Source organism: Chionomys nivalis, chromosome 12 (genome assembly GCF_950005125.1).
Source record: "Chionomys nivalis chromosome 12, mChiNiv1.1, whole genome shotgun sequence".
In the NCBI taxonomy this organism is placed as follows: Eukaryota; Metazoa; Chordata; class Mammalia; order Rodentia; family Cricetidae; genus Chionomys; species Chionomys nivalis.
In genome coordinates this window covers 47,998,790-48,020,879 of record NC_080097.1, presented here as the reverse complement: position 1 = coordinate 48,020,879, position 22,090 = coordinate 47,998,790, and the positions used below count along the sequence as shown (strand labels likewise).

Sequence of the window (22,090 nt, the reverse complement as noted above, 5' to 3'; positions counted from 1 at the left end):
GTCCATGGGTTTCATCCCTAGCACCGCAAAACAAAAGAAAAAAAAACTCAGAACATTGCGAACTATTTTGGTTTTTGTCCCTCTGCTTTGCTTGCAGTGATGGGGAAAGGAGCGATGACCCCAGTCTCAGCCCTTCCCACCCCTGCATTTCTTTCTTTCTTTCTTTTTGAGGCCAGGTCTGTTCTGGAGCTCACTAAGTAGACGAGGCTGGCCTTGAATTGATAAAGATCCTCCTGCCTAAGCTTCCCAAGAGCTAGATTTAAAGGTGTGTGCTACCATGTTCAGCTCATTCCCTTTCTAACAATCATCAAAATAAATCATTATAAGCAGTTGAAGAGTTAGCTACCACTTTAAAAAAATCACTTTCCTACCCTATTAAAATATAGCGTGGCCGGGCGGTGGTGGCGCACGCCTTTAATCCCAGCACTCAGGAGGCAGAGGCAGGCGGATCTCTGTGAGTTCGAGACCAGCCTGGTCTACAAGAGCTAGTTCCAGGACAGACTCCAAAACCACAGAGAAACCCTGTCTCGAAAAACCAAAAAAAAAAAAAAAAATATGGTGTGACTTAAGGTAAGCTATTTGTAAAATTAAAAGATCTGAAAGAAAATCATGAACACTGCTGAGGTGGCCATCCAATTTTATAGTAGTGCTTGCCAATGGACGTCTTCATTCAACTTCAGAGTTTAACATAGAGAAGTCCTTTGAAAACAATCATTTAAAAACCTATTTTAGGGACCAAACACGATGGCACACACCTTTAGTTCTTCACTCACAGAGGAGACAAAGACGGGCAAAAGGAAAACTTAATAAAGATGCTACCTAGGATTTCTATTGATAAAACACCAAGATCAGGGGGTTATTTCATCATCCAGAGAAATCAGGGCAGGAACTCAAAGCAGGAACTAGAGCTAGGAACTGGTGTGGGGGCCATGGAGGAACACTGCTTGCTGGTTTACTCCTCATCCTTTGCTCAGCCTCTTTCTTATACAGCACCTGCCTGCCTGGGTGGTACCACCAGAAGTGGACTAGGCCTCCCCTATCAATTATTAATCAAGAAAATGCCTGACAAGCTTGCCTATAGTTCAATCCTATGGAGGCATTTTCTCTACTGAGAGTCTCTCTTTCCAAATGACCCTACTTGTGTCAAACTGACATAAAATGACCCAGGACAGATGTATATTTAGATGGTTTCACATTTTCTCATATTAATGAGTAAACACTTCAGCCAGGCATGGTGCACACGTTTGTAATCCCAGAAACAGGAAGGCAGAGGCAGAAGGATCCCTCAGCTTTGGCTACATAGCGAATTTCAAAGTTAACCTGGGCTTCAAGAGACCTTACTCTGTTTCCAAACACTTAAATTTATGTATTTATTTTTTTATATTTAGAACCTAGAGACATTTATTTATTTATTTATTTATTTATTTATTTATTTATTTATTTATTTATTTATTTATTTTTCTGGGACAGGGTTTCTCTGTAGCTTTGTAACCTGTCCTGAAACTAGCTCTTGTAGACCAGGCTGGCCTTGAACTCACAGAGATCCTCCTGCCTTTGCCACCTGAATGCTGGGATTAAAGGCATGTACCACCATTGCCCGGTTGAGACATTTACATTTTTACTGCATGTTTTTAAAAAATATTTATTTATTTATTTATTTGTTTGTTTGTTTGTTTATTATGTATACAATATTCTATCTGTATGTATGCCTGCAGGTCAGAAGAGGGCATCAGATGGTTGTGAGCCACCATGTGGTTGCTTGGAATTGAACTCAGGACCTTTGAAAGAGCAGGCAATGCTCTTAACCTCTGAGCCATCTCTCCAGCCCCTTTACTGCATGTTTTGACAGAATAACTGGAATGCTTGCAAATGCAAATATGTCATAATGGGCTTGTTAGAATCTATTTTAAAATTACTACTTTGCAAAATAATTATTGTTCTTCAAACTAAATAGATTCTCTAATATCATATACGACTTGCCAACTTTTACCTTTCAATAGTTTCCTAAGTATCAATATCAAATAAATACAGCAAATAAAAAAAAACAAATGTTCTAGTAATGATAGAAAGTAACTGAAAAAAACCAAAACAAGTCCTGTGTGGTGGTGCATATCTTAATCCTACTTGGGAGACTGAGGCAGGAAGACTGGTAAGTTTGAGGCATGCCTAGGCAATGTAGCAAGATACCATCTCCAAAAAAATGGGACAGGGAGGCAGGGGAAATGGTGCAATAGGTAAAGAATCTGCTGTGCAAGCAGGAGGACCCGAGTTCAATGTCCAGAAACCTCACAAGAGCTGGCAAGGCTATGTAAACCAGTACCCTAGTGCTGGGGAGGAAGAGACACACAGGTTCCTGGAGCCCAGTGGCAGCTAGACTAACCAAATCCGTGAGCTCCAGGTTCAGTGAGAGACCCCTTATCAAAAAGAAAAGGACATCCGATGTTGACACATTGTATACACACATGTACACATACATACATAAGCACAAACTACACACCACACACACACTACAAAGGGGTGGCTGGGAATGACAGTTAATAGTAAAGTACTTGCTTACCATGTGCAAGGCCCTGGGTTTAAGCAGGAAGGGGAAGGAAAGAGAGAAAGAGAGGAGAGGAAAAGAGGGAAAGGGGGAAAGGAAGGAGAGCAGAGAACATTCAGTCATTTAAAATATACAAAGGGGCCTTCCAGAGGACTGGAGTTCAGTTCACAGCACCCACATCAGGCAGCTTGTACTGCCTGCAACTCCAGGAAATCTGACGTCCTCTTCTATCCCACATACACACACACATAAATAAAAGTAAAATCTTTCTCTAGTGTTGAATTACAACCCTGTGCCATTTGCACCTAACATTTCTTAAACTTTATTTTTATTTTATGTACATTGGTATTTTGCCTGCATGTATGTGTGAGGATGCCAGATCCCCTGGAACTGGAGTCACAGACAGTTGTGAGCTGCCATGTGGGTGCTGGGAGTTGAAGCCAGGTCCTCTGGAAGAACAGTCAGTGCTCTTAACAACTGAGCCACTTCTCCAGCCCCTTGTACCTGACATTTTTATGTGTGCTGTTGGGATTGAACTCTTCCCTTAGGACTGAACTATCTCCGCCCCCTCCAAATAATACATTTTCAGAGGAAAAATTACATTGTATAATTATATCTGATAAACATGACTATCCACAGAATTCTAAAACATACTCTGCTCATGAATAAATAAGAATTAACTATACAGAAAACAAGTTTAATTACAATGTTTAATATAAATTATATATGTAGGAATTGTCAAATTTCTGTATCTTTCAAAAGTCACTTAAACCAATGTGATTATATACTATACAATATGAAAATACAAATTTTATACAGCATTGTATATAAAACATAGTTTTATAGATTTTTAGACAAATTATCAGGATGGTCACTTTTGCCATTGCTGTAAAAATATAACGTGGGCACTGCAGAGTTAGTGGGAACGCGATGGTTTACACACTGATTCTCTTTACTACTGACTACCACTCATCTACATGAAGTCAATGACAGTTTCAGTAGTGTGTTATTATTTACCCCATGGCTCTCCACTGCTAGGTCACCTACGTACCAATCTAGTCACTCATCCCAAACTTCTACCTCCTGACTTTCTATGCCAGCTATCCTCTCATCTAACTAACAATTACTTATTCTTTGAAGTGATGTTTAAATGTAGGTGTACACAGTACAGAGATCAATAATTATCCAAGTAGAGAATCCAGGTGAGTATTTGGAATCTGTGACCCAGGCCAGGGTACCTTGAGATACTGAGATGGCCGCAGACAGCACTATCACGCAGTGAAGCCTGGCTGAAGCAGAAGGAAGTCTTCATGAGATGACTTTTGGATTATGGAAATCTTTGTTTAGACTTTAGTTTCAATGTAATCGGGAACCTCTGAGATCTGCCCTCTAGCTCTGGGTGTGGGGGAGTCCTATGTGCCTTCAATAGACCCCACCCACATCACTCTACTTCATGCATATATATTGCACCTTTTCTATAAGGTTCCATGCTCTTAGGATGTAGAAATTAAAACCTTTCTTTAACCAGCCTGGTCTACAAGAGCTAGTTCCAGGACAGGCTCCAAAACCACAGAGAAACCCTGTCTTGAAAAACCAAAAAAAAAAAAAAAAAAAAAAACCTTTCTTTATTTTTATGCACAGAATGTCATATATAGACACAGTACTATAATAATGTCTATTTGTCACTGAAAAGGATGAGGCTAGGATGTCAATGACATCACCAGGAGTTCATGGATAAAGTGCATTCCAAGAGATGGATTCCCTAACTCCTTGTCAGCATCTCACATGAAGACCCCAAATCAAGAGCTTCATTATACTCTCCTTTCTCATGCTGTTCTAAAATTTAAATCAGAATTTATTACCCTAGCTCTCAAAGTCTTGCAACGGCCTCTTCACTGTCAGAGAAACCTAAACCCTTATCATGGTTGCATCTCTTAGAAGTCCCAATACACACTAGGCACTGAGACTTATCTGCCTGTTCTTGTCTCTGTGCATGCTGTTCCCTTGTCATTCATTCCCTCTGAACTCTAAAGCAGAAGTGCCATCTGTTGGGAAGCTGCTTCTGATTGTCCATGATGAGGTAGATGGTGCCCTTCTCTGAGCTCCTAAAGCAGCTTATACACATTTTGACCACACACACGCATGCATGCACGCACACTCTACAGGCTCTACATAAGAGGGGAAAAGAGTGATCTTTTGGTATCTACTTTATTCCATTTACTATGATGATCAGCAGGTCCACTCATTTTCCTGCAAAAGAATGACCTTTTCTTCTTTATAGCTAAATAAAATCTCACTGTGCACTTGCACTATATTTTGTTTATATGTTTATTTGTTGATGAAAATCTAAGCTGATTCTACAACTTGGCCATTCTGAACAGCGGTGCAATAAGCCTAGGTAGAGGGTGTGGTAGTTTGAATGTAACTGTCTTCCATAAGCTCACAGGAGTGGTACTACTAGGAAGTCTGCTTTGTTGGAGTAGGTGTGGCCTTGTTGGAGGAAGTGTGGGGACACACTTTGAGGTCTCTTTTCCTTAAGCTTTGCTTAGTGTCACAGTCTATTTCCTGCTGCCTGCAGGATGTAGGACTCCTTCTCCAGTATCATGTCTGCCTGCACACTGCCATACTCCCACCATGATGACAATAGACTGAACTTCTGAACTGTAAACCAGCCCCAGTTAAATGTTCTCCTTTATAAGAGTTGCCATGGTCATGGTGTCTCTCACAGCAATAGAATACGTAACTAAGGCAGGGAGTATCTCTACATTATGCTGACTTAGATCCCTTTGGGTATCTTCTCAGGAATATGTAGGTGAGTCATAAGGCAGTTCTATTTTTAGTGTTCTGAGAGGCCTCCATACTGATTTCCAAGTGGCTGGAATAATTTACAACCTCCCCAGCAATGCTCATCCCATCTCCTCCCCATTTTTCCAACACTTACGTTTATTTTCTTAAAGAAAAATCTGTCTTTCAAGTCATCTGTTCCTCTCTCCCCACTGCTTCTCTATTCTCTGATAAACGCTTGTTATCTCTCAAATGACTTCATGTGGCAGCTCTTAAGCAGTTTCTAGCTCTAATATCCCAACCCCAAATTTAATGAGATCCCACAGCCAGGCTTCCTTTAAGTTCTCTCTGAAGCATTTTCTGAACTGCTCTCCATGGTATCAGAGTCACTCTAGTCTCTGCTTCCACTAATAAACAAGGGCTGGGTGCTGGGTACTAGCATGTAGCTCAGTGAGAAAATCCTCATCTAATATGCTCAAACCCTGGTTTGAACCCAAGCACCCCACACAATAGTAGGCTGACAAACTGACTTAATGTCGCCTCTGCTTCCTCCGGGTTATAACTAAGGCTACTGAGATGCAGCTTGTCTGAGTGCACACTGCCACAGCAGGTCTGAGCAGTGGCTGCCACTTTAACTAAAAAGCCTAAAGCATTTACTATCTGGCTCCTTAAGAATGCACTTGCACAGCCCTGGGATATATTTTGTTTTATGCTTATACTTTACTTACGTGCTTACTTACATTAATAACTGAACTTCTCTCTGACTCTGAGACAGGCTGTGTTTCTAGCGAACAGGCACATTGTCTCACTGAATTTCTATGACATTAACGAAGGGGTAGCTAGTGCTATTTCTTCTTTATGCGTAAGGAAACTAAGTTTTATCATCCTTGATCTTCACTCTTTTTAAGACTGCCTTTTATTTTTCTCATATGTGTATGTGCGTGCCTGCATGTGGGTGTGTGCCTGTGAGTGCAGGTTCCTATGAAGGCCAGAGGTGTCGGATCCTCTAGAGCTGGAGTTGTAGATGGTTTGGAGCTTCTGATGTGGGTGTTGGGAACTGAACTCAGAGGAAGGACAGCAAATACTTTTAATTGTGAAACCATCTCTAGAGCTCCCCAGATCCACATTCTTTTATTTATTTATTTATTTATTTTGTGTGTGTGTGTGGGGGTTTCAAGACAGGGTTTCTCTGTGTAACAGTAACACCATGCTGCTCCAAAGCCGTTTGATTGGCTTTAAGTCCCATAATCTGGGACAACTATAACCAGAAAATTTTAAAACGCTTAATAATGTTCCACTTCTATTTCAGAATTGACTGTCTCTGAACTATTGTGATCCTAACTGAATACAGATAATAAACTAAGTTGCTCCCAGAACTTACCTGCCATCACGTGACCTGTGGAGGCTGCCATGGTAGCTGCTCACTTTGCTGTGCACACTCCCTGCTTTGCTTCTTTGATCATCCACCATGGCCAGCTGAGTTGAAGAGGCATGTGTGGATGTTCCTTGAGTGGAAGTTCCTCTTGATTTCCTTATAATAGGAGTATTTGGATCCCTCAGGAGCGACTGGGCAAAGTCGGGTTCCTGGAGCACCTGCCGGCTCTCATTCACTATCCTACACACACAACAGGAAGTGTAAGATACAAACAGTCCTACAGATCAACAACAATACTGCTATGCAATACTGGTTAGTGCCAGTCTTGAAATTAATTGGTCCCCAAATTATGTCTTTAGGACCAATTTGAGTAACATTTTTGGCAGAGAATAGAATACAACAAAAATCTCTGTCAAAAATTGGGCTTGATGTCCATAATCCTAGCATCTGGGATGCTGAGATAGAAGGAGCAGAAGCTCAAGGTTATCTTCAAGTTCAAAGACAGCCTACCCTACATAAGACCTTGTGTCAAAACACAACAACAAAACAAACCCAATGCCATTCTGCCCTAAAGTGGTGTGAGAGAGCCTGTGTTAGAGTAAGAAAATCAAGATTGTAGTTGTAGTTCCAATTTTGTGAGCACACAGGTGATCTCAGGAAGTTACTATCCTGTTTTTCCTTCATTTTATCTACGAAATAAAGGCTGACAGGTTATTTCTAAAAGGTCCCTTGCAGCTAACGACACCCATCATTTTTTTAGGTTCCAAAATACTTTAAAAAATAACTATAAGAAAGAAAAGTTTTCTTTCATGCTTTGCAGTAGTAATAATGACTTCACGGTAACTGGATACAACTTTAACTTGCAAGAGCAGCTTAAGGCCCCATCTTGACTCGGTGTCAGGAAGAGTCATCTAGTGTTAGAACACACCTGAGTGGTCAACCTTAGGACAAAGTATTAGGAAGAATTAAATTAAGCAAATATTCAATGAAGTCATAAACAATTTAAAGGGGCAAATTATCAAAAGTAAAGGCTTTTAAAAGTTATGAAGGGATGGACAGTAGATAGATGTGTATTATGATGAACAAAGCAATAACTGAATTAACAAAAATCTAATTAAATCATTGTAAAATGTCTGTGAGAATCAGTTAAAGTTAAAATTAAATGACTTAATTAAAAAAAAGCAACCCCAACATGTAAAGACTTCAGCATATATTGAGAAAGTATGTGTAAGTTTTTGAATTAACAGGATTGTTAAAATTTCCTGTTGTTTACGGCACTGGGTTGACAGTGGAAGACAGGTAACTGATGAGTATTTTACACTTCTTCCTCTAATCCACTTGATGCATTCCTGGCATCATCAACAGACCATGAGTGAGTTCTTACAGAAAAAACGTCTTCTTCAAAAGCAGCATCCTATTTAATGAAAACACCAAGAACTACGAGTTTTCCTTTTTTCTAAGACAAGATTTCTCTGTTTAACAGTCCTGGCTGTCCTGGAACTCACTCCGTAGACCAGGCTGGCCTTGAACTCAGACACTGGCCTACTTCTGCCCTCCGAGTGCTGTGATTAAAGGTGTGTGCCACCACCACCTGGCTAACTAGAAATATTTTCATTAAAATCAGGAATATTATGCTATCTATTACCATTATTCTTAATTAACTTTCTTAATAGCTTCAAACTACAATTAAATAAAAGAAAGGAATTGAGGTTATAAACTTTTAATGTGCACTAAATTAGAATGGAGCAATAGTCTAACTTTTCACACATTTGATAGACCTGGAAAAGCAACGGAGAACCTCAAATAGAAGCTAAAGTTACCTCTCACATTGAACAGCTGTGTGGCTGTGGCCAATTATTCAAGCTGCTCTTAGTTTTCTCATCTCAACCTTCACAAGGGAGTAAGGAAGGCCAGGTAAATGGGAAGAGAAAAAACATCCATTTGTTTTCAATTTCAAGAAATTCATACTTTGAATGTTCTGCAATGCTTGGCCTTCCTTCCTTATTAAAGATTAGAACAAGGAAGCATGTGTATGGCTCTACTCAACCAAAATCAAATTTTCAGTTGTCTGTTTATTTATGTTTGTTTTTACTTAAGATGGTGTCTTCCTTTCTTGCTCAGTCTGGCCTCGAACTCCTAATCCCCCACCTCAGCCTAACCAATAACTAGGATTATAGGCACGTGCCACTGTGTCCAGCTAGTTTTTCATTTTAAAGTCATGCTATTGTGCTGAATGTTACTAGTCATGGCTGACAGTCACAATCTTATTACAATACTTCTCCCAGTCCAACACGCAGGCACGTATGCACACACACATGCGTGCGCACAAGGGCTATTAATACTATGAGAACTCGTTAACTTACTCTTTTTTCCTACGACCATGGAAAAAACTGGCCCATTCAAAGCAGGTCTTTTTGCTTCCAACCCAAAATATAGAGGGAATCCCGACTATGAGAGCCATCAGATACTTCATCAGAAAGAGAATCAGGTCCGGACGACTCATCTGAGTAACCTGCAGGGAGGGAAAGAAAATCACCTTACATATGTGTATCTATTAAAGGCAAGTATAGAAATTATAAACACAACAGACAACAGTGAAATTAAGTTACAAACTTAGTATCCTCATTTCTATGGATAATTTTATTAGATCCTCAAAAGAGCAGCAAGTACTCTTAGCTGAGCCATCTCTCCGACCCTCGATCTTTTATATTCTTGAATAATTTTCTGTACACCTCTTAAGTTTTAGCAGAGATACACTAGACACTCGCATGACTGTGAGCCTGCCAATTCTTATCCTGTCACCTGTCACTTTGTATCTTGCTAGTAAGGGGGATGCTCTAGCCTTCTGTCTCGCTTTGTTAATGTTCTTTCACCTTACATTTTGTCTCACTTTAACATTGTTCATCAGCTATTTCTTACCCATCCAACACCTCTTCATAGACTGTTTCTTTCCCAGCAAGACCTGTTTGTGCTAGTTGTGCCTTTTAAAAACAATGTGTAGTTTACTACTGAAATGTAAACTCCATGAAGATGAAGGTTCACATACTCTCCAAGTGTTTAATTTCCAGGGCCTTAAGTAGTGCTCAACACATGAGTGTTACTCAGTAAATACATATGTATTTAAACATATACTTATACTTTTAAAACTTTTTATATACGGTCTCACTGTGTTTCCCTGACTGATGCAGACTCCCTCCATAGACCAGGCTGGCCTCAAACCCACAGAGATCCACTTGCCTCTACCTCCCGAGCGCTGGGACTAAGGGTGTGTGCCACCACGCCTGGCTACTTATGCTTGGTTTTATTAGGAAGAAATTACACTTTAAAGCCTGGTGGTGGTGGCTCACGCTTTTAATCCCAGCACTCAGGAGGCAGAGGCAGGTGAATCTCTGTCTACGAAGCAAGATCCAGGACAGCCAGGACCATTACACTGAGAAATCCTATCTCAAAAACTCAAAAACCAAAGCTTCCCCCCAAAAAAAGATTACAGTTAAAATTATTCAGCAACACATCCTCTTCACAAGACAGTGCTCCCTTCCACAGCTATTTAGTTTTGAAATATTCAGATATCACAAAAATATTATAATTACTAACTCTGCCTAGAACTACTTATGACTTCTCCCTTCAGGTTCCCTTCTTTTCCCATTAATACAATGCGGTAGGGTATGCCAAACATTTGTCTAAAAACATCTCTGTCCATTAACCTTGAGTGGACATACAGTGATGCTAATATCAGTTACTACCTGAAAGTCCACTGTCTGTGAAGTCCTGCTGTTGCTGGGGAAACTCCTGCCTTACTCTGGAGACGTTTGCCTCTGGTAGTCTTCAACTTTGCACTCAATACTCCTTATTGTCTTTTACTTATGCTAGCATTCTGGCTGTTGCTGCTTTAACCAATTTTCTTCTTGCTGTTTTTTCAAGACAGGGTTTCTCTGTGTATTTCTGGGTATCCTGGAACTTGCTTTGTAGACAATGCTGGTCTCAAACTCAGAGATCCGCCTGCCTCTGCCTCCCAAAGTCTGGGATTAAAGGTGTGTGTCACCATGCCCAGTTTCAATGTATGTTTTTAAATATTTGCTTATTTTATGTGTATGGTGCTTTCCCTGCATGCATGTCTGTGTGCCACTGTATGTTTGGTTCCTACACAGACCAGAGGATGGCACTGGATCTTGGGGAACTGGATTATAGGCTGTCATGTAGGTACTAGGAACTGAACCCAGGTCCTAAGCAAGAGTCGCAGTGCTCTTAGCCACTTCTCTGAACCGTCTTTCCAATTCCACAACATATTTTTTAAAGGAAGATTTTCTTGAAATATTAAGGAACAAACGTCTATTTCATAAAGAATGACAATAAATAGTTACAACAATGCTTGTACCTAGCAAATGTTCAATGCTATGTCTCACGGAGCACAGCAGTCTCCCATATAAGACTGGAGAGATGGCTCAGCAGTTAAGAGAACCTGCTGATTTCAGTTCCTAGCACCCATGCTGGGGAGGAAGTGGCCATAAGTGCCTGTAACTTCAGCTCCAGAGGATCTGACACCCTCTTTTGGTCTCCTCAAGCACCCACACACGTGGCATATACTCACCCAGAAGCAAAAATAAAGCTTAAAAAAAGATATTGTGGTGAAATAAAACTTGGAGACTATATTCCCCTCTTAAAGAATCTTTACATTAGTCTGCTGATGTTTCTGAAAAGTCCTGCAGTAAGGAAGATATTCACCTAAGTTTTTTTTTTCTAAGATAACAGACAATGAAGATTTGGAAAGGGCAAATTCTAGGCATTGTCCTATAGTCTGTGAACCTCTTGATCTCTGAAAACCTTTTTATTTATGTTTTCTTCTGAAACAACGTCTTTTAACATGGATACCCTTGAACTAACACACATTCATTCTCCCTCACCCTCTGGCTCCACAGCATCTGGTGGGTTTTTGTTTTGTTTTGCTTTGTTTTTCCAGAGAGTTTCTCTACGTAGCTTTGGGATCTGCTCTGTGTACCAAGCTGACCTTGAACTCAGATCACCAGGTCTCTGCCTTCTGAGTGCTGAGATCACCACCACCTCCCAGAAGCCTCTGATATATATATATATATATATATATATATATATATATATATATATATATATATATAATGTATATAATATTCTGTGTGTATGTTTGCTGGCCAGAAGAGGGCACCAGACCTCATTACAGATGGTTGTGAGCCACCATGTGGTTGCTGGGAATTGAACTCAGGATCTTTGGAAGAGCAGGCAATGCTCTTAACCTCTGAGCCATCTCTCCAGCCCAAGCCTCTGTTCTTTTAAGATGAGGTTTCACTCTGAAGCCCAAGCTGGCCTTGAACTTCTGCCACCTGAGTGCACAGTGCATGGGTGAGCTACCACACACATTTGCCTTCCTTAACTTCCTAAGTACTAAGACTACAGGTGTGTGCCACAACACCCTGGCTGGGAAAACTACAGCATAACGAGACACTAATTTTTATGTCTACTTTTCTTGTCCTCTCCATGTCTTAGAAATTCATCAAGCCAATTAACATGTACATTGACCATGGTTGTATGTATCCAGAGAAAGAGATGGGAAGGCGAATTTCACAGAGGTGGAGTACAGCAAGAATGACGTGGCTAAGAAATATGCTTCAAATCACATTTTATTACAGTCAATGAATGCTCAAATGAGGACTGATCAGAAAAAGATATTTTAACTGTAGAGAGGTGATTTAATTGGATAATACAAATAGGGGCTAGAGCAATCCCTCAGAAGTTAAGAGCACTGGCTGTTGGTCCAAAGGGCCTGGGTTTGATTCCTAGTACCCACATGATGGCTTACAACAGTCTATAACTGCAATTCCTGGGAATCAGATGCTCCTTCCTGGCCTCCGTGGGCACTAGGCATACACACAGACATACACACAGCAAAACCACTCATATACATAAATAATAATAAGGAAACTTAAATAATAATACAATGAGGCAGACAATGGATAATAACCTTAGAAAATACAACTGGTCAAGTTGCAAACATGGAAGTGCACTGGGAGAGCTCAATAGAAGTCATATAATTCCTAGAAGTGCTGTGGCTGTCAAGTACTGGCTTGAGCAATGTGTCTTAAAACATCACTTGAAAAGTTAAGTGCCTTGAACTTGTGACTATAAGGGAATGATCATCTGAAGTTGGAGTAAATACTCATGGACTCTGTGCAGGCCCTTCATTTTATAGATATGGAGTCAAAATATGGGAGGAGAAACGATCCACCTGAAGGTTAAATTTATTTGCATCTCCAGTCATTCAAATTTTGAGTATTGCTATGTCCCACAGAAGATGAGTTAGAAAATTCTGCGTCCTTGTTGAATTTCCATTCTAGGGAGCGGTACAGTACAGTGCTGCTAATATACAAGGAAACGAACTCTTAGGCATTTAGGGAGCAGTAAAACAACTAAGGCAAGGTAAGGAGCAAAGGAGAGAAGAGTTGGGGTATGAAATGATAGAGAGGGTTTAGAAATGATTAGAATGGCTAAGGTCTCTCCATAGACATGACACATTAAGTAGGGGTTGAGGGTGTGTTTTGGAGTGAAAGTATTTCAAACAGCAACAATGATAATGATAATCCTAAGGAAAATTTGTTACTTTTGAAGAAAAACAAAGTGGCCAGTAAAGCTAAAGACAGCTAGAGCCAAGCATGCAAGGAGGAGAATGGCAGGAGATACAGGCACAGAAGTAGCAGGAACCAAAGGATGTCTGGTCCTATAGGCAATGGTAAGAATACACATTTTATTCCAGTACTACAGGAAGCCATCGAAGGGCTTTGTTCAAAGAGGCAACCAAGTTCACTCGTGTTTTCAAAAGATTATTCTGGCTTCCATGCTGAAACAAGCTGTGGAAGAGTAAGAGTGCCCTCAGAAGGCCACTTCCCAAGGAGATGAACACTTGGTCAAGGGAGGGAGTGGAGGTCGTACAAAGCTAGTGGGTAGAATGCAATGTATGAGAGGAGACAAGGCTCGAAGATGCCTCCAAATTAAGAGTCTGAGCAACTGGGGAATGCAAATACCACTCAGGGAGTGGGGGGGAGCCTGGGGTGAGATATAGGAAGCAGGTTTCAGGAGAAATATTAAGAGTTATAAATTAAGCTAAGACGCATGTCTAAAACACGGGAAAATTAAGACTGCAGAAGTGGGGGGGGGGCGACAGAAGACAGACAGGAGGTCCTATTTCCCAAGTTCTTTCCTCTAGTGTTTTATGCTGAACAATACTGTCTTTTATAAATCAACATTACTCACAGAACAGAAATGTTTAAATTAAAGGGAAGGAGTGCTAAAAACAAAATCAGTAATACCCAAAGCAACCACAAAAACCATCAGTCATGCAAGCAGCACACAGGAGATTTGAAGGAGAGCAGGGATGTAGCACTGAATAGTATATTACAAGATTCCAGTAAAACCCACAATTCCAGGGGAGACAAGTTAGCACCTGTGGATGGTAAGGGTAAAGCAAGACAGTGACTCAAGAAATATGCATTGTGAGTGCTGGAGCAGAAGTCAAAGACACCAAGGGGAGGAGGTCAAGCGAGTGCTCTAAAAGGAGCCTCCCTATGACTGAGAAAAGAGCTGGAGAATGCATTACCTGGTTATACATCAGAGAACACAAAAATACTGACGGTCTGTAGTATATAAACATGATACACAGGGCAAAGCCCATCAAATAAACATACTTAAATAAAGGAAAAAGAATACATGCTCAATTTTACTTAAAATAACTCTATAATGAAGTGAATTAATAGTTTTTCTTAAAGAAAACAAACTTGAAAAATAAATCGATCCTTATATAGTAAAGGGGAAAAAAAGAGAAGCACTAACTACATTGTTTTTTTCTTTTATAAAGTTCTCAAAAACACCAGAATCTTTCTGATGTTATAAATATAACCTGCCTTAAGTTGTTTCTGGTGAAGTGATAAAATACCCTCACCAAAAACAAGCAAAACAACAACAACAACAAAAACCAACCAACCAACCAACCAAACCAAAACCACCAAAACCCCAAAACAAACAAAAACAAAAATAAAAGAACAACAGCAACAACAACAACTAAACCCTTTGGGACAGAGAGTTTATTTTAGTTCACCAAACAGGCTACAGCCTACCACTCTAGGGAAGCCACAGCAGCAGGAACAAAGGACAAGTGGCCACATCACACCCAGAGTCAGGGGCAGGGAAATAAGGAATGCATCCTGCTTGGTGCTCAGCAAGTTTTCTCTTTTACATAGTCTAAGGCCCAAATCCAGGGTGTTATCCATAGCAGACTGGGTCTGCGAAGCCACATCATTTCCTGTAATTAAGATAATTCCCCACCAACATAGCCACAGGCCAACCGGATCTGGACCATCCCTCCTTGAGACTCTCTTCCCTTGTGGTCTAGAACAGGTTGCATCAAGTTGACATTTAAAACTCATGAACACATTACCCTAATTAAATTCATCGATGTATTCCTTTGGCTTGTCACCTAGGAAACCAAGGAGAATCCCAGAGAAAGGAGACACCTGCATCAACTTTGATTGCTGTCCTGTTTTTTTGTTGTTGTTTTTTGGAATAGCCTGACTAGCTGTAAACAACCTATATGGCATTATCTTCTAAGCACCTGATCTCCACAAGCACTCTAATTTTAGCCAGTAGAACTACTATATGGCTTTATTGAAGCACATGTGGAAAACATTCACCTGTATCTTATTTTTTCTATTAGATTCATAATCTAACAAAGCCATGAGTTTAAGTTCTTTTTAAGTAAATGAAAAAAAATTATTCATATTAAGGAGGGAGGGGGCTGGAGAGATGGATCAGGGGTTAAGAGCATTGTCTGCTCTTCCAAAGGTCCTGAGTTAAATTCCCAGCAACCACATGGTGGCTCACAACCATCTATAATGAGGTCTGGTGCCCTCTTCAGGCCTTCAGGCATACACACAGAAAGAATATTGTATACATAATAAATAAATAAATATTAAAAAAAAAAGGAGGGAAAGCCTTGTATTAAAAGGAATCTAAGGTATATTCACATTACTTGGTAGCCTAAACTGTTGTTGAGATTTTTGCTTTGAATCAGGTTGGCAGAATCTTTGGCTCTTGGTTCTTTTTTCCTTACCAAGCAAAATCTGTATTTTTCTAATGGAGATACATACTGTGTTTGATTAGCTTTCATTTTTTAAAGTATGTTAATCACAAATCACTGACTTACATCAAACCCATAATCATATAAGGCCATATGAAAATATACTATTAAAAAGAGAAAGAAAATAAACTATTAGGTTCAGGTAGACTGTTATACAAGTAACAAAGAGTGGAGATTTTTTGTTGTTTTCTTGGGGACTGACGGCAGAACCCAGGGCCTTCTGTGTGCTCAGACAAATGTTCTACCACTGAGCCACACCCTCAGCCACCAGTTTGTGAATCGAAGCTTCGAGTTACAACTTTTATACACGTCTTAATTACATTATGCTGCTTTATCAGCTTTTACTTTTATTACACTTTGAAAAGTCAATTACTTGTGCTATAGTAATTAAGATAATGTAGCACAGAGAGACTAGCAAGCCTTGGAACAGAGTGGCAGCAAGTTTCACCGAGAACTATTCCTGTCTGAGGAGGCACCGCAGCGCAGCCAGGAAGAAGCAGCCAGGGAATGCTAACCACTACACACATCAGGCATGGCCTATAAACTATAATTTGTTCCTTTCAGGAAAGCATTGGCTTTAAATTAAAGCAACACAAGGTTGGGCAAGTAAGGAGCTGTTGGCAGTTTACCCTTTCGTTTTATTTCTCTTCCTCTCTAAATCTCAATTTATTTGTGCTGCTGTGAAAAATGTATAATAAAGTAGAATTTCAATCCCCAGATTTTCTTCTGATCACTGGAAGAAAATCAATATAAATTTACTTTTCAAACATTTTATAAATAATCTTTGTCTTTTAAACAGAGTGACTGTCATCTTAAGGTAATTACTTCTTATAAAATTAAGAGGAGCCAGTGTGGCCCACTATAACAAAGTTCAACTTGGGTTCTGGTACCTTTACCAATGACTGCTGCATAACTATTCACTGTCCACCTTTAAGTAAATAAAAAATAAAATGTAATGATTAAAGAACAAACTTGTCTCTCATTATTCAAGCTTGTAACTTCTCAGCGGGCAACGAGACAAAGGAGAGCAGACCTTGCCTGATTCAGAATGAACTGCCCAGCAGAATGTAAATGCTCAGATGTTACCACGATATATTACTACTACCTGACAGATATGTCATGCAATATGTCAATACAGACGACATCTGTTATTTAGCTAACCCCATAGAAAAATGCCAAAAGCCAAACTTACTCAAGAGCTCAAAGTGAAAATAGAAACAATACAGTTATCTAACTTTTGTCATTCTTTGTCTTGCTGGCATTATGAAGGAGTTATATTTGATTAGGCAAAGGTTAACATCCAATTGTACAAAATAAGTGTTGATCATCATTGATGGTATCATCTGGCTTACAACAGGGAATTGCTAGAAAGTAGAAAAACAACACTGTTCATATAGATTGCACAATAATAGATGCAGTTAAGTGGGAAACAAATAAAAACTACAGAATCATCTTAATCTTGGTGAGCATAAGGAATGATGACCCTCATGCACAGTGTAACAATGATGTGCACAGGTGGAGAATATAATTTCTCTTCTGGATTAAAAAAAAAACTACTGTTTTCTTTCTAAAGCAAATCATACAAAAAGTAAATTATTTTAGAAAGTTTTCCTTTTTCAAATGCAGACTGAAAAATAATTAGAAAAGGGAAATCAGTTTTTACAGAACAATAAGCCAGGGCTCTTCTTTACACGGCAATGTCATCACCAAAGCATTCTCAGTCTTGTACACAATGGAGAAATCTTTAAAACATCCCCAAATTGTTTGCAATCTCATGATTTAAAAAGCAAGCGAGTAGCCCCCATATTTACATGTGATCCTTTACAGAAAGGCTGCTTATCATTTTGTAGATCATGACGACACCAAATGAAAAGGGGGGGAAGTGAACTACCAAGTATGGTAGCACATGCCTCTAATCCATGCACTTGGGAGATGGAGATAGGAAAGCAGGAGTTTAAGGCCAGCCTCTGCTACACAGCAAGTATGAGATCTAGCCTTGGCTGTCTGCTTTCATGACCCAAAACACAACGTGTAAAGTTTACAAACCAGGTATACTACAGTGCCCCTTAACTGAACTCATAGCTTAAGCTGTTTTGCTCCATGGAGGCCATAATAGCAGCAACCTGTATCTTAACTCTATAAGAGTTGCTACACTTTTTCAGGGAATTTGACTCTTTTCCTCTTTAACAGAAACTTAAAAAAAAAAATTGGGAATAAACTGATTGAACTTAGAGGTTACAAGCAAGATAAGCATTCACTATAAAGATTAGTAGATACTTCCACCAAAATATTAGAACTATTTATTTACAAGAATCCTTGGGCTGGGCGGTGGTGACACACGTCTTTAATCCCAGCACTTGGGAGGCAGAGGAAGGTGGATCTTAGTGAATTCGAGGCCAGACTTGTCTACAAAGTGAGTTCTAGGACAGCCAGAACTACACAGAGAAAAACCTGTCTTGAAAAAACAAAACAAACCAACCAAACAAACAAACAAAAAGAATCATTTATTGTCTTTCATGGTTCAAGAAGAAAATACCATCTCCCTCATAGTCCTGAGTATGGCCCATTCTTTTGAAAATGCCTACCAAAGGGAACACTCCTTTCAGAAAATGAAACTAAAATCAACAAATTAGATTTAATGTCATTCTGCTATTTTTATATTTTCTGAATCAAGACTGGATAAACAACAGATGGCTTGTCTTGTGTGTCTGGAAGGGTAAATTATGTTTGTTTTCCTATAAAAGTGATTTTTTTTCTAGATTCTGCAAATGGTTCTAATGTGAACTCAACAGACTGAGCTATGGCAACATACTTTCTATGACTGAAGCAAAAGCTCTGGTGTCAGATACCTTGGGACATACGACACTATGTTAAGGTTAGAGGGATCATGAGAAAAATGAAACAAACACATGCCTTTGAAAATTGATGTTTAGAAGAAAATCTGATGATTACATAGAGAATACAGGAAGAATTATGTACTTATCCTAACAGTGAAATTATACTCTATACGAGACACTCAGGTAAGAGATCAGAATTTATCTTGTTTAGTATTCATAGCAATTTAAAAGGTAACTTGCCGAGCAGTGGTTGCACACACCTTTAATCCCAGCACTTGGGAGGCAGAGGCAGGCGGATCTCTGTGAGTTTGAGACCAATCTAGTCTAAAAGGGTTCCAAAGCTCCAAAGCTCCAAAGAAACACTGTCTTGAAAAGCAAACAAAAACAAACACAAACAAACAAAAAAGTAACATTATTTCCTTACATGAACAAATGACAAAAACCTTGGTATGAAGTCAATCCATTTGATTTGTTCCAGTTTTAAGCTAGTATGTCCAGTTACATTCAAAATCTATTCTAAGATTATCAACAACTTTTGAAGAATATAACTTTTATAAAGTGCTTCAAATCTCTTAAGACACAATAGATAGATAGATAGATAGATAGATAGATAGATAGATAGATAGATAGATAAAAGGAATTACTATTTAAGGAAAAAAGAGGGAGGCTGGAGAGAGATGGCTTAGTGGTTAAGAGCACTGGCTGCTCTTCCAAAGGACCCAGTTCAATTCCCAGTACCCACATGGCAGACCATAGTTGTCTGTAACTCCAGTTCTAGGGAATCCTACTGATGTGGGATGTCTCTCTGTATGCTGTGAATGTGTTTTATTACCATTGGTTAATAAAGGGACCAATTTGGCCAATAGCCAGGCAGAATAGAGCCAGGTGGGAAATCCAAGCAAAGATAAAGGGTAAAAGAAGGCAGTGTCTGGGAGATGCCAGCAGTCTCCAGGGAAGCAAAATGTGAGGTAACAAGCCACGAACCTCTTGGTGGTAAAAATATAGAAAAATAGAAATGGGTTAAGTTGTAAGAGCTAGTTAATAATAAGCCTGAGCTAATAGGACATACAGTTTGTAAGTCTTATAGAGTGGTTATTCGGAAACTGGCAGGTGGGAGAGAAACTTCTAGTTACACCTACATATATCTTCACACAGATATACATGCAGGCAAAACACCAATACACACTTAACACATAAAACAAACCAACTCCTCAAGTACCTAGGAAATTACTAATATAACACCTGTTCTAGAACTAAATGTCATCGCTTTTAAAGTTTTTTTTTTTTTTTTTTTTTACATTATGTGAATTTCCCATTCAGGACAGAGGAGTCAGATCTCCCTGAAGGGCAATAGACAGTTTGGGTGCTGGACTGAACTCAGGTCCTCCACAAGAACAGTACACACTCTTAACTACTAAGCCACCTCTCTAGCCTTTTCACTTTTTTAATTGTGAAATAAGCATTCCTCTGAGTAAATTTAGGACTAAGTATTCCTTTCGTTAAAAAAAAATTGGAGACAATATGCCATGTATCATAGCCTAACCCTGAATTCTGTATAGCCAAGAATGACCTTGAACTTCTGACCATCCCAATTCTACTTCCAGGGTGCTGGGATCACACACATGTACCAGCAGCAAGTTGACATGCTGTTGGGGATGAAACCCAAGGTTTCATTCTTCCTAGATAAATTTTACCAATTGAACAAATCCTTGACTGGCTCCTAAATAATACTTTTTACAGTTTGACTGAATACATATTTAAAAAAATAAATGAACTTCCATTTTCAGGAAGAATATTCATTTCAAAGATTTTTAAGTTAACATATTTAACTCATCTTGTCCAAATCATATGCTTATATATGTGATTTGCATTAAATCCAATTGATATTTTATTTATTTATTTATTTATTTATTTATTTATTGGATTTTTGAGACAGGGTTTCTCTGTAGTTTTTGGTACCTGTCCTGGAACTAGCTCTTCTAGACCAGGCTGGCCTCGAACTCAGAGATCCGCTTGCCTCTGCCTCCCGAGTGCTGGGATTAAAGGCGTACGCCACCACCGCCCGGCTTCCAATTGATATTTTAAACAATGTGATAAATTACTTCACAAACTAGATTCTTTAGATATTAGAGGCCAACTATCCTCTTCCTTAGCTGCTTTGTAGTTTTTGTTATTTAGAGTCTCACTATGCAACCCAGGCTATCCTTAAACACTAGTGATGCTTGAATTATGGGTGTGAACTGCCCTTCCTGGCTTATACTCTTAGTATGTTTAATCAAACACAATCAAATGCTAATTAGTCTTTCTAAATTACCTGAGGCAGTTACCCATTATTGCTTAAAACCGCTTTAAAACTTATCATTAGGAATTATCAAAAGAGCTTCCTGCATGTTCCTTTAGGTTCAATATTATTTCAGAATGAGAATATAGTATCAATGGTGCTCAAGATACCAATAAAATTCTAAATAAAAACTAATATCCTAACATTTGTATATTAAAAACCATAAAGTAGGAGAGATGCTATACGATCATACTTATTAAGGTACTAGAGTATTCATACAAAGGAAGTAGAATGGTGGGGGCCAGAGATTGTGGGGAGTAAGTGTAGGGTCACTGTTAAACATTTAAGCTCAGTTTGAGAAAATGAAAACATTTCTTGAAAAAAACACTAGGAAGGGTTGCTAATTGTGAATGTTTTTGGAATGAGATACTTACAGATGCTTAAATGGGACTGGAGGTCTAGATCAATTGGTAGAGCCTCTCTTTCCCCTTCAACCCTCTAGCAAGTACAAAGCCCTGAGTCCCATCCCTAGTACTTTACAAACTGGGTCATTCTTGGCTATATAGTGAGTTCAAGGCAAATTTGGCCTACATAAAACACTGCCTTAAAAATAAATAAAAAAGTAAAAGGGTGACTATTGTGATATGTATTTTTATATGCACAGGTGGCCAGCCTTGTAGTCACAAAATGTAGTTTGTACGTGTTACTTTTGTTGTTGCTAATGTGACTGTGTATCTTAGCTAGGGTTTCAATTGCTATAAAGAGACACCATGACCATGAAAACCCTTATAAAGGAAAACATTTAACTGGGTGGCTTACAATTCAGAGGTTCAGTCCATTATCATCATGGTGGGACATGGCAGAGGTGCTGGAGAGGTAGCTGGGAGTTCTTTATCTTGTGCTGGCAACACAAAGTGAACTGAGACACTAGGCAGTATCTTTTTTTTTTGTTTGTTTTTTTTTCGAGACAGGGTTTCTCTGTGGTTTTGGAGCCTGTCCTGGAACTAGTTCTTGTAGACCAGGCTGGTCTCGAACTCACAGAGATCCGCCTGCCTCTGCCTCCCAAGTGCTGGGATTAAGTATCTTGAGCATAGGAGACTTCAAAGTCTGCCCCCAC

At 39.3% G+C, this 22,090-nt stretch overlaps 1 protein-coding gene across 3 annotated transcripts in view; it reads right to left on the bottom strand.

Moving 5' to 3' along the window:
* The window catches only part of Fzd3 (frizzled class receptor 3), a 70,576-nt gene that overhangs the window by 11,411 nt on the left and 37,075 nt on the right, over window positions 1-22,090 (bottom strand). For 2 of the 3 annotated variants that reach the window (XM_057785807.1, XM_057785809.1), the window contains 2 exons: window positions 9,065-9,213; window positions 6,708-6,941 (listed from right to left, as the gene is read on the bottom strand). In XM_057785807.1, the coding sequence (XP_057641790.1) occupies window positions 6,708-6,941; window positions 9,065-9,213 (383 nt within the window). Of the gene's footprint in view, window positions 1-2,557; window positions 2,571-6,707; window positions 6,942-9,064; window positions 9,214-22,090 lie in introns of all 3 variants that reach the window. The other variant, XM_057785808.1, reaches the window with a different exon arrangement.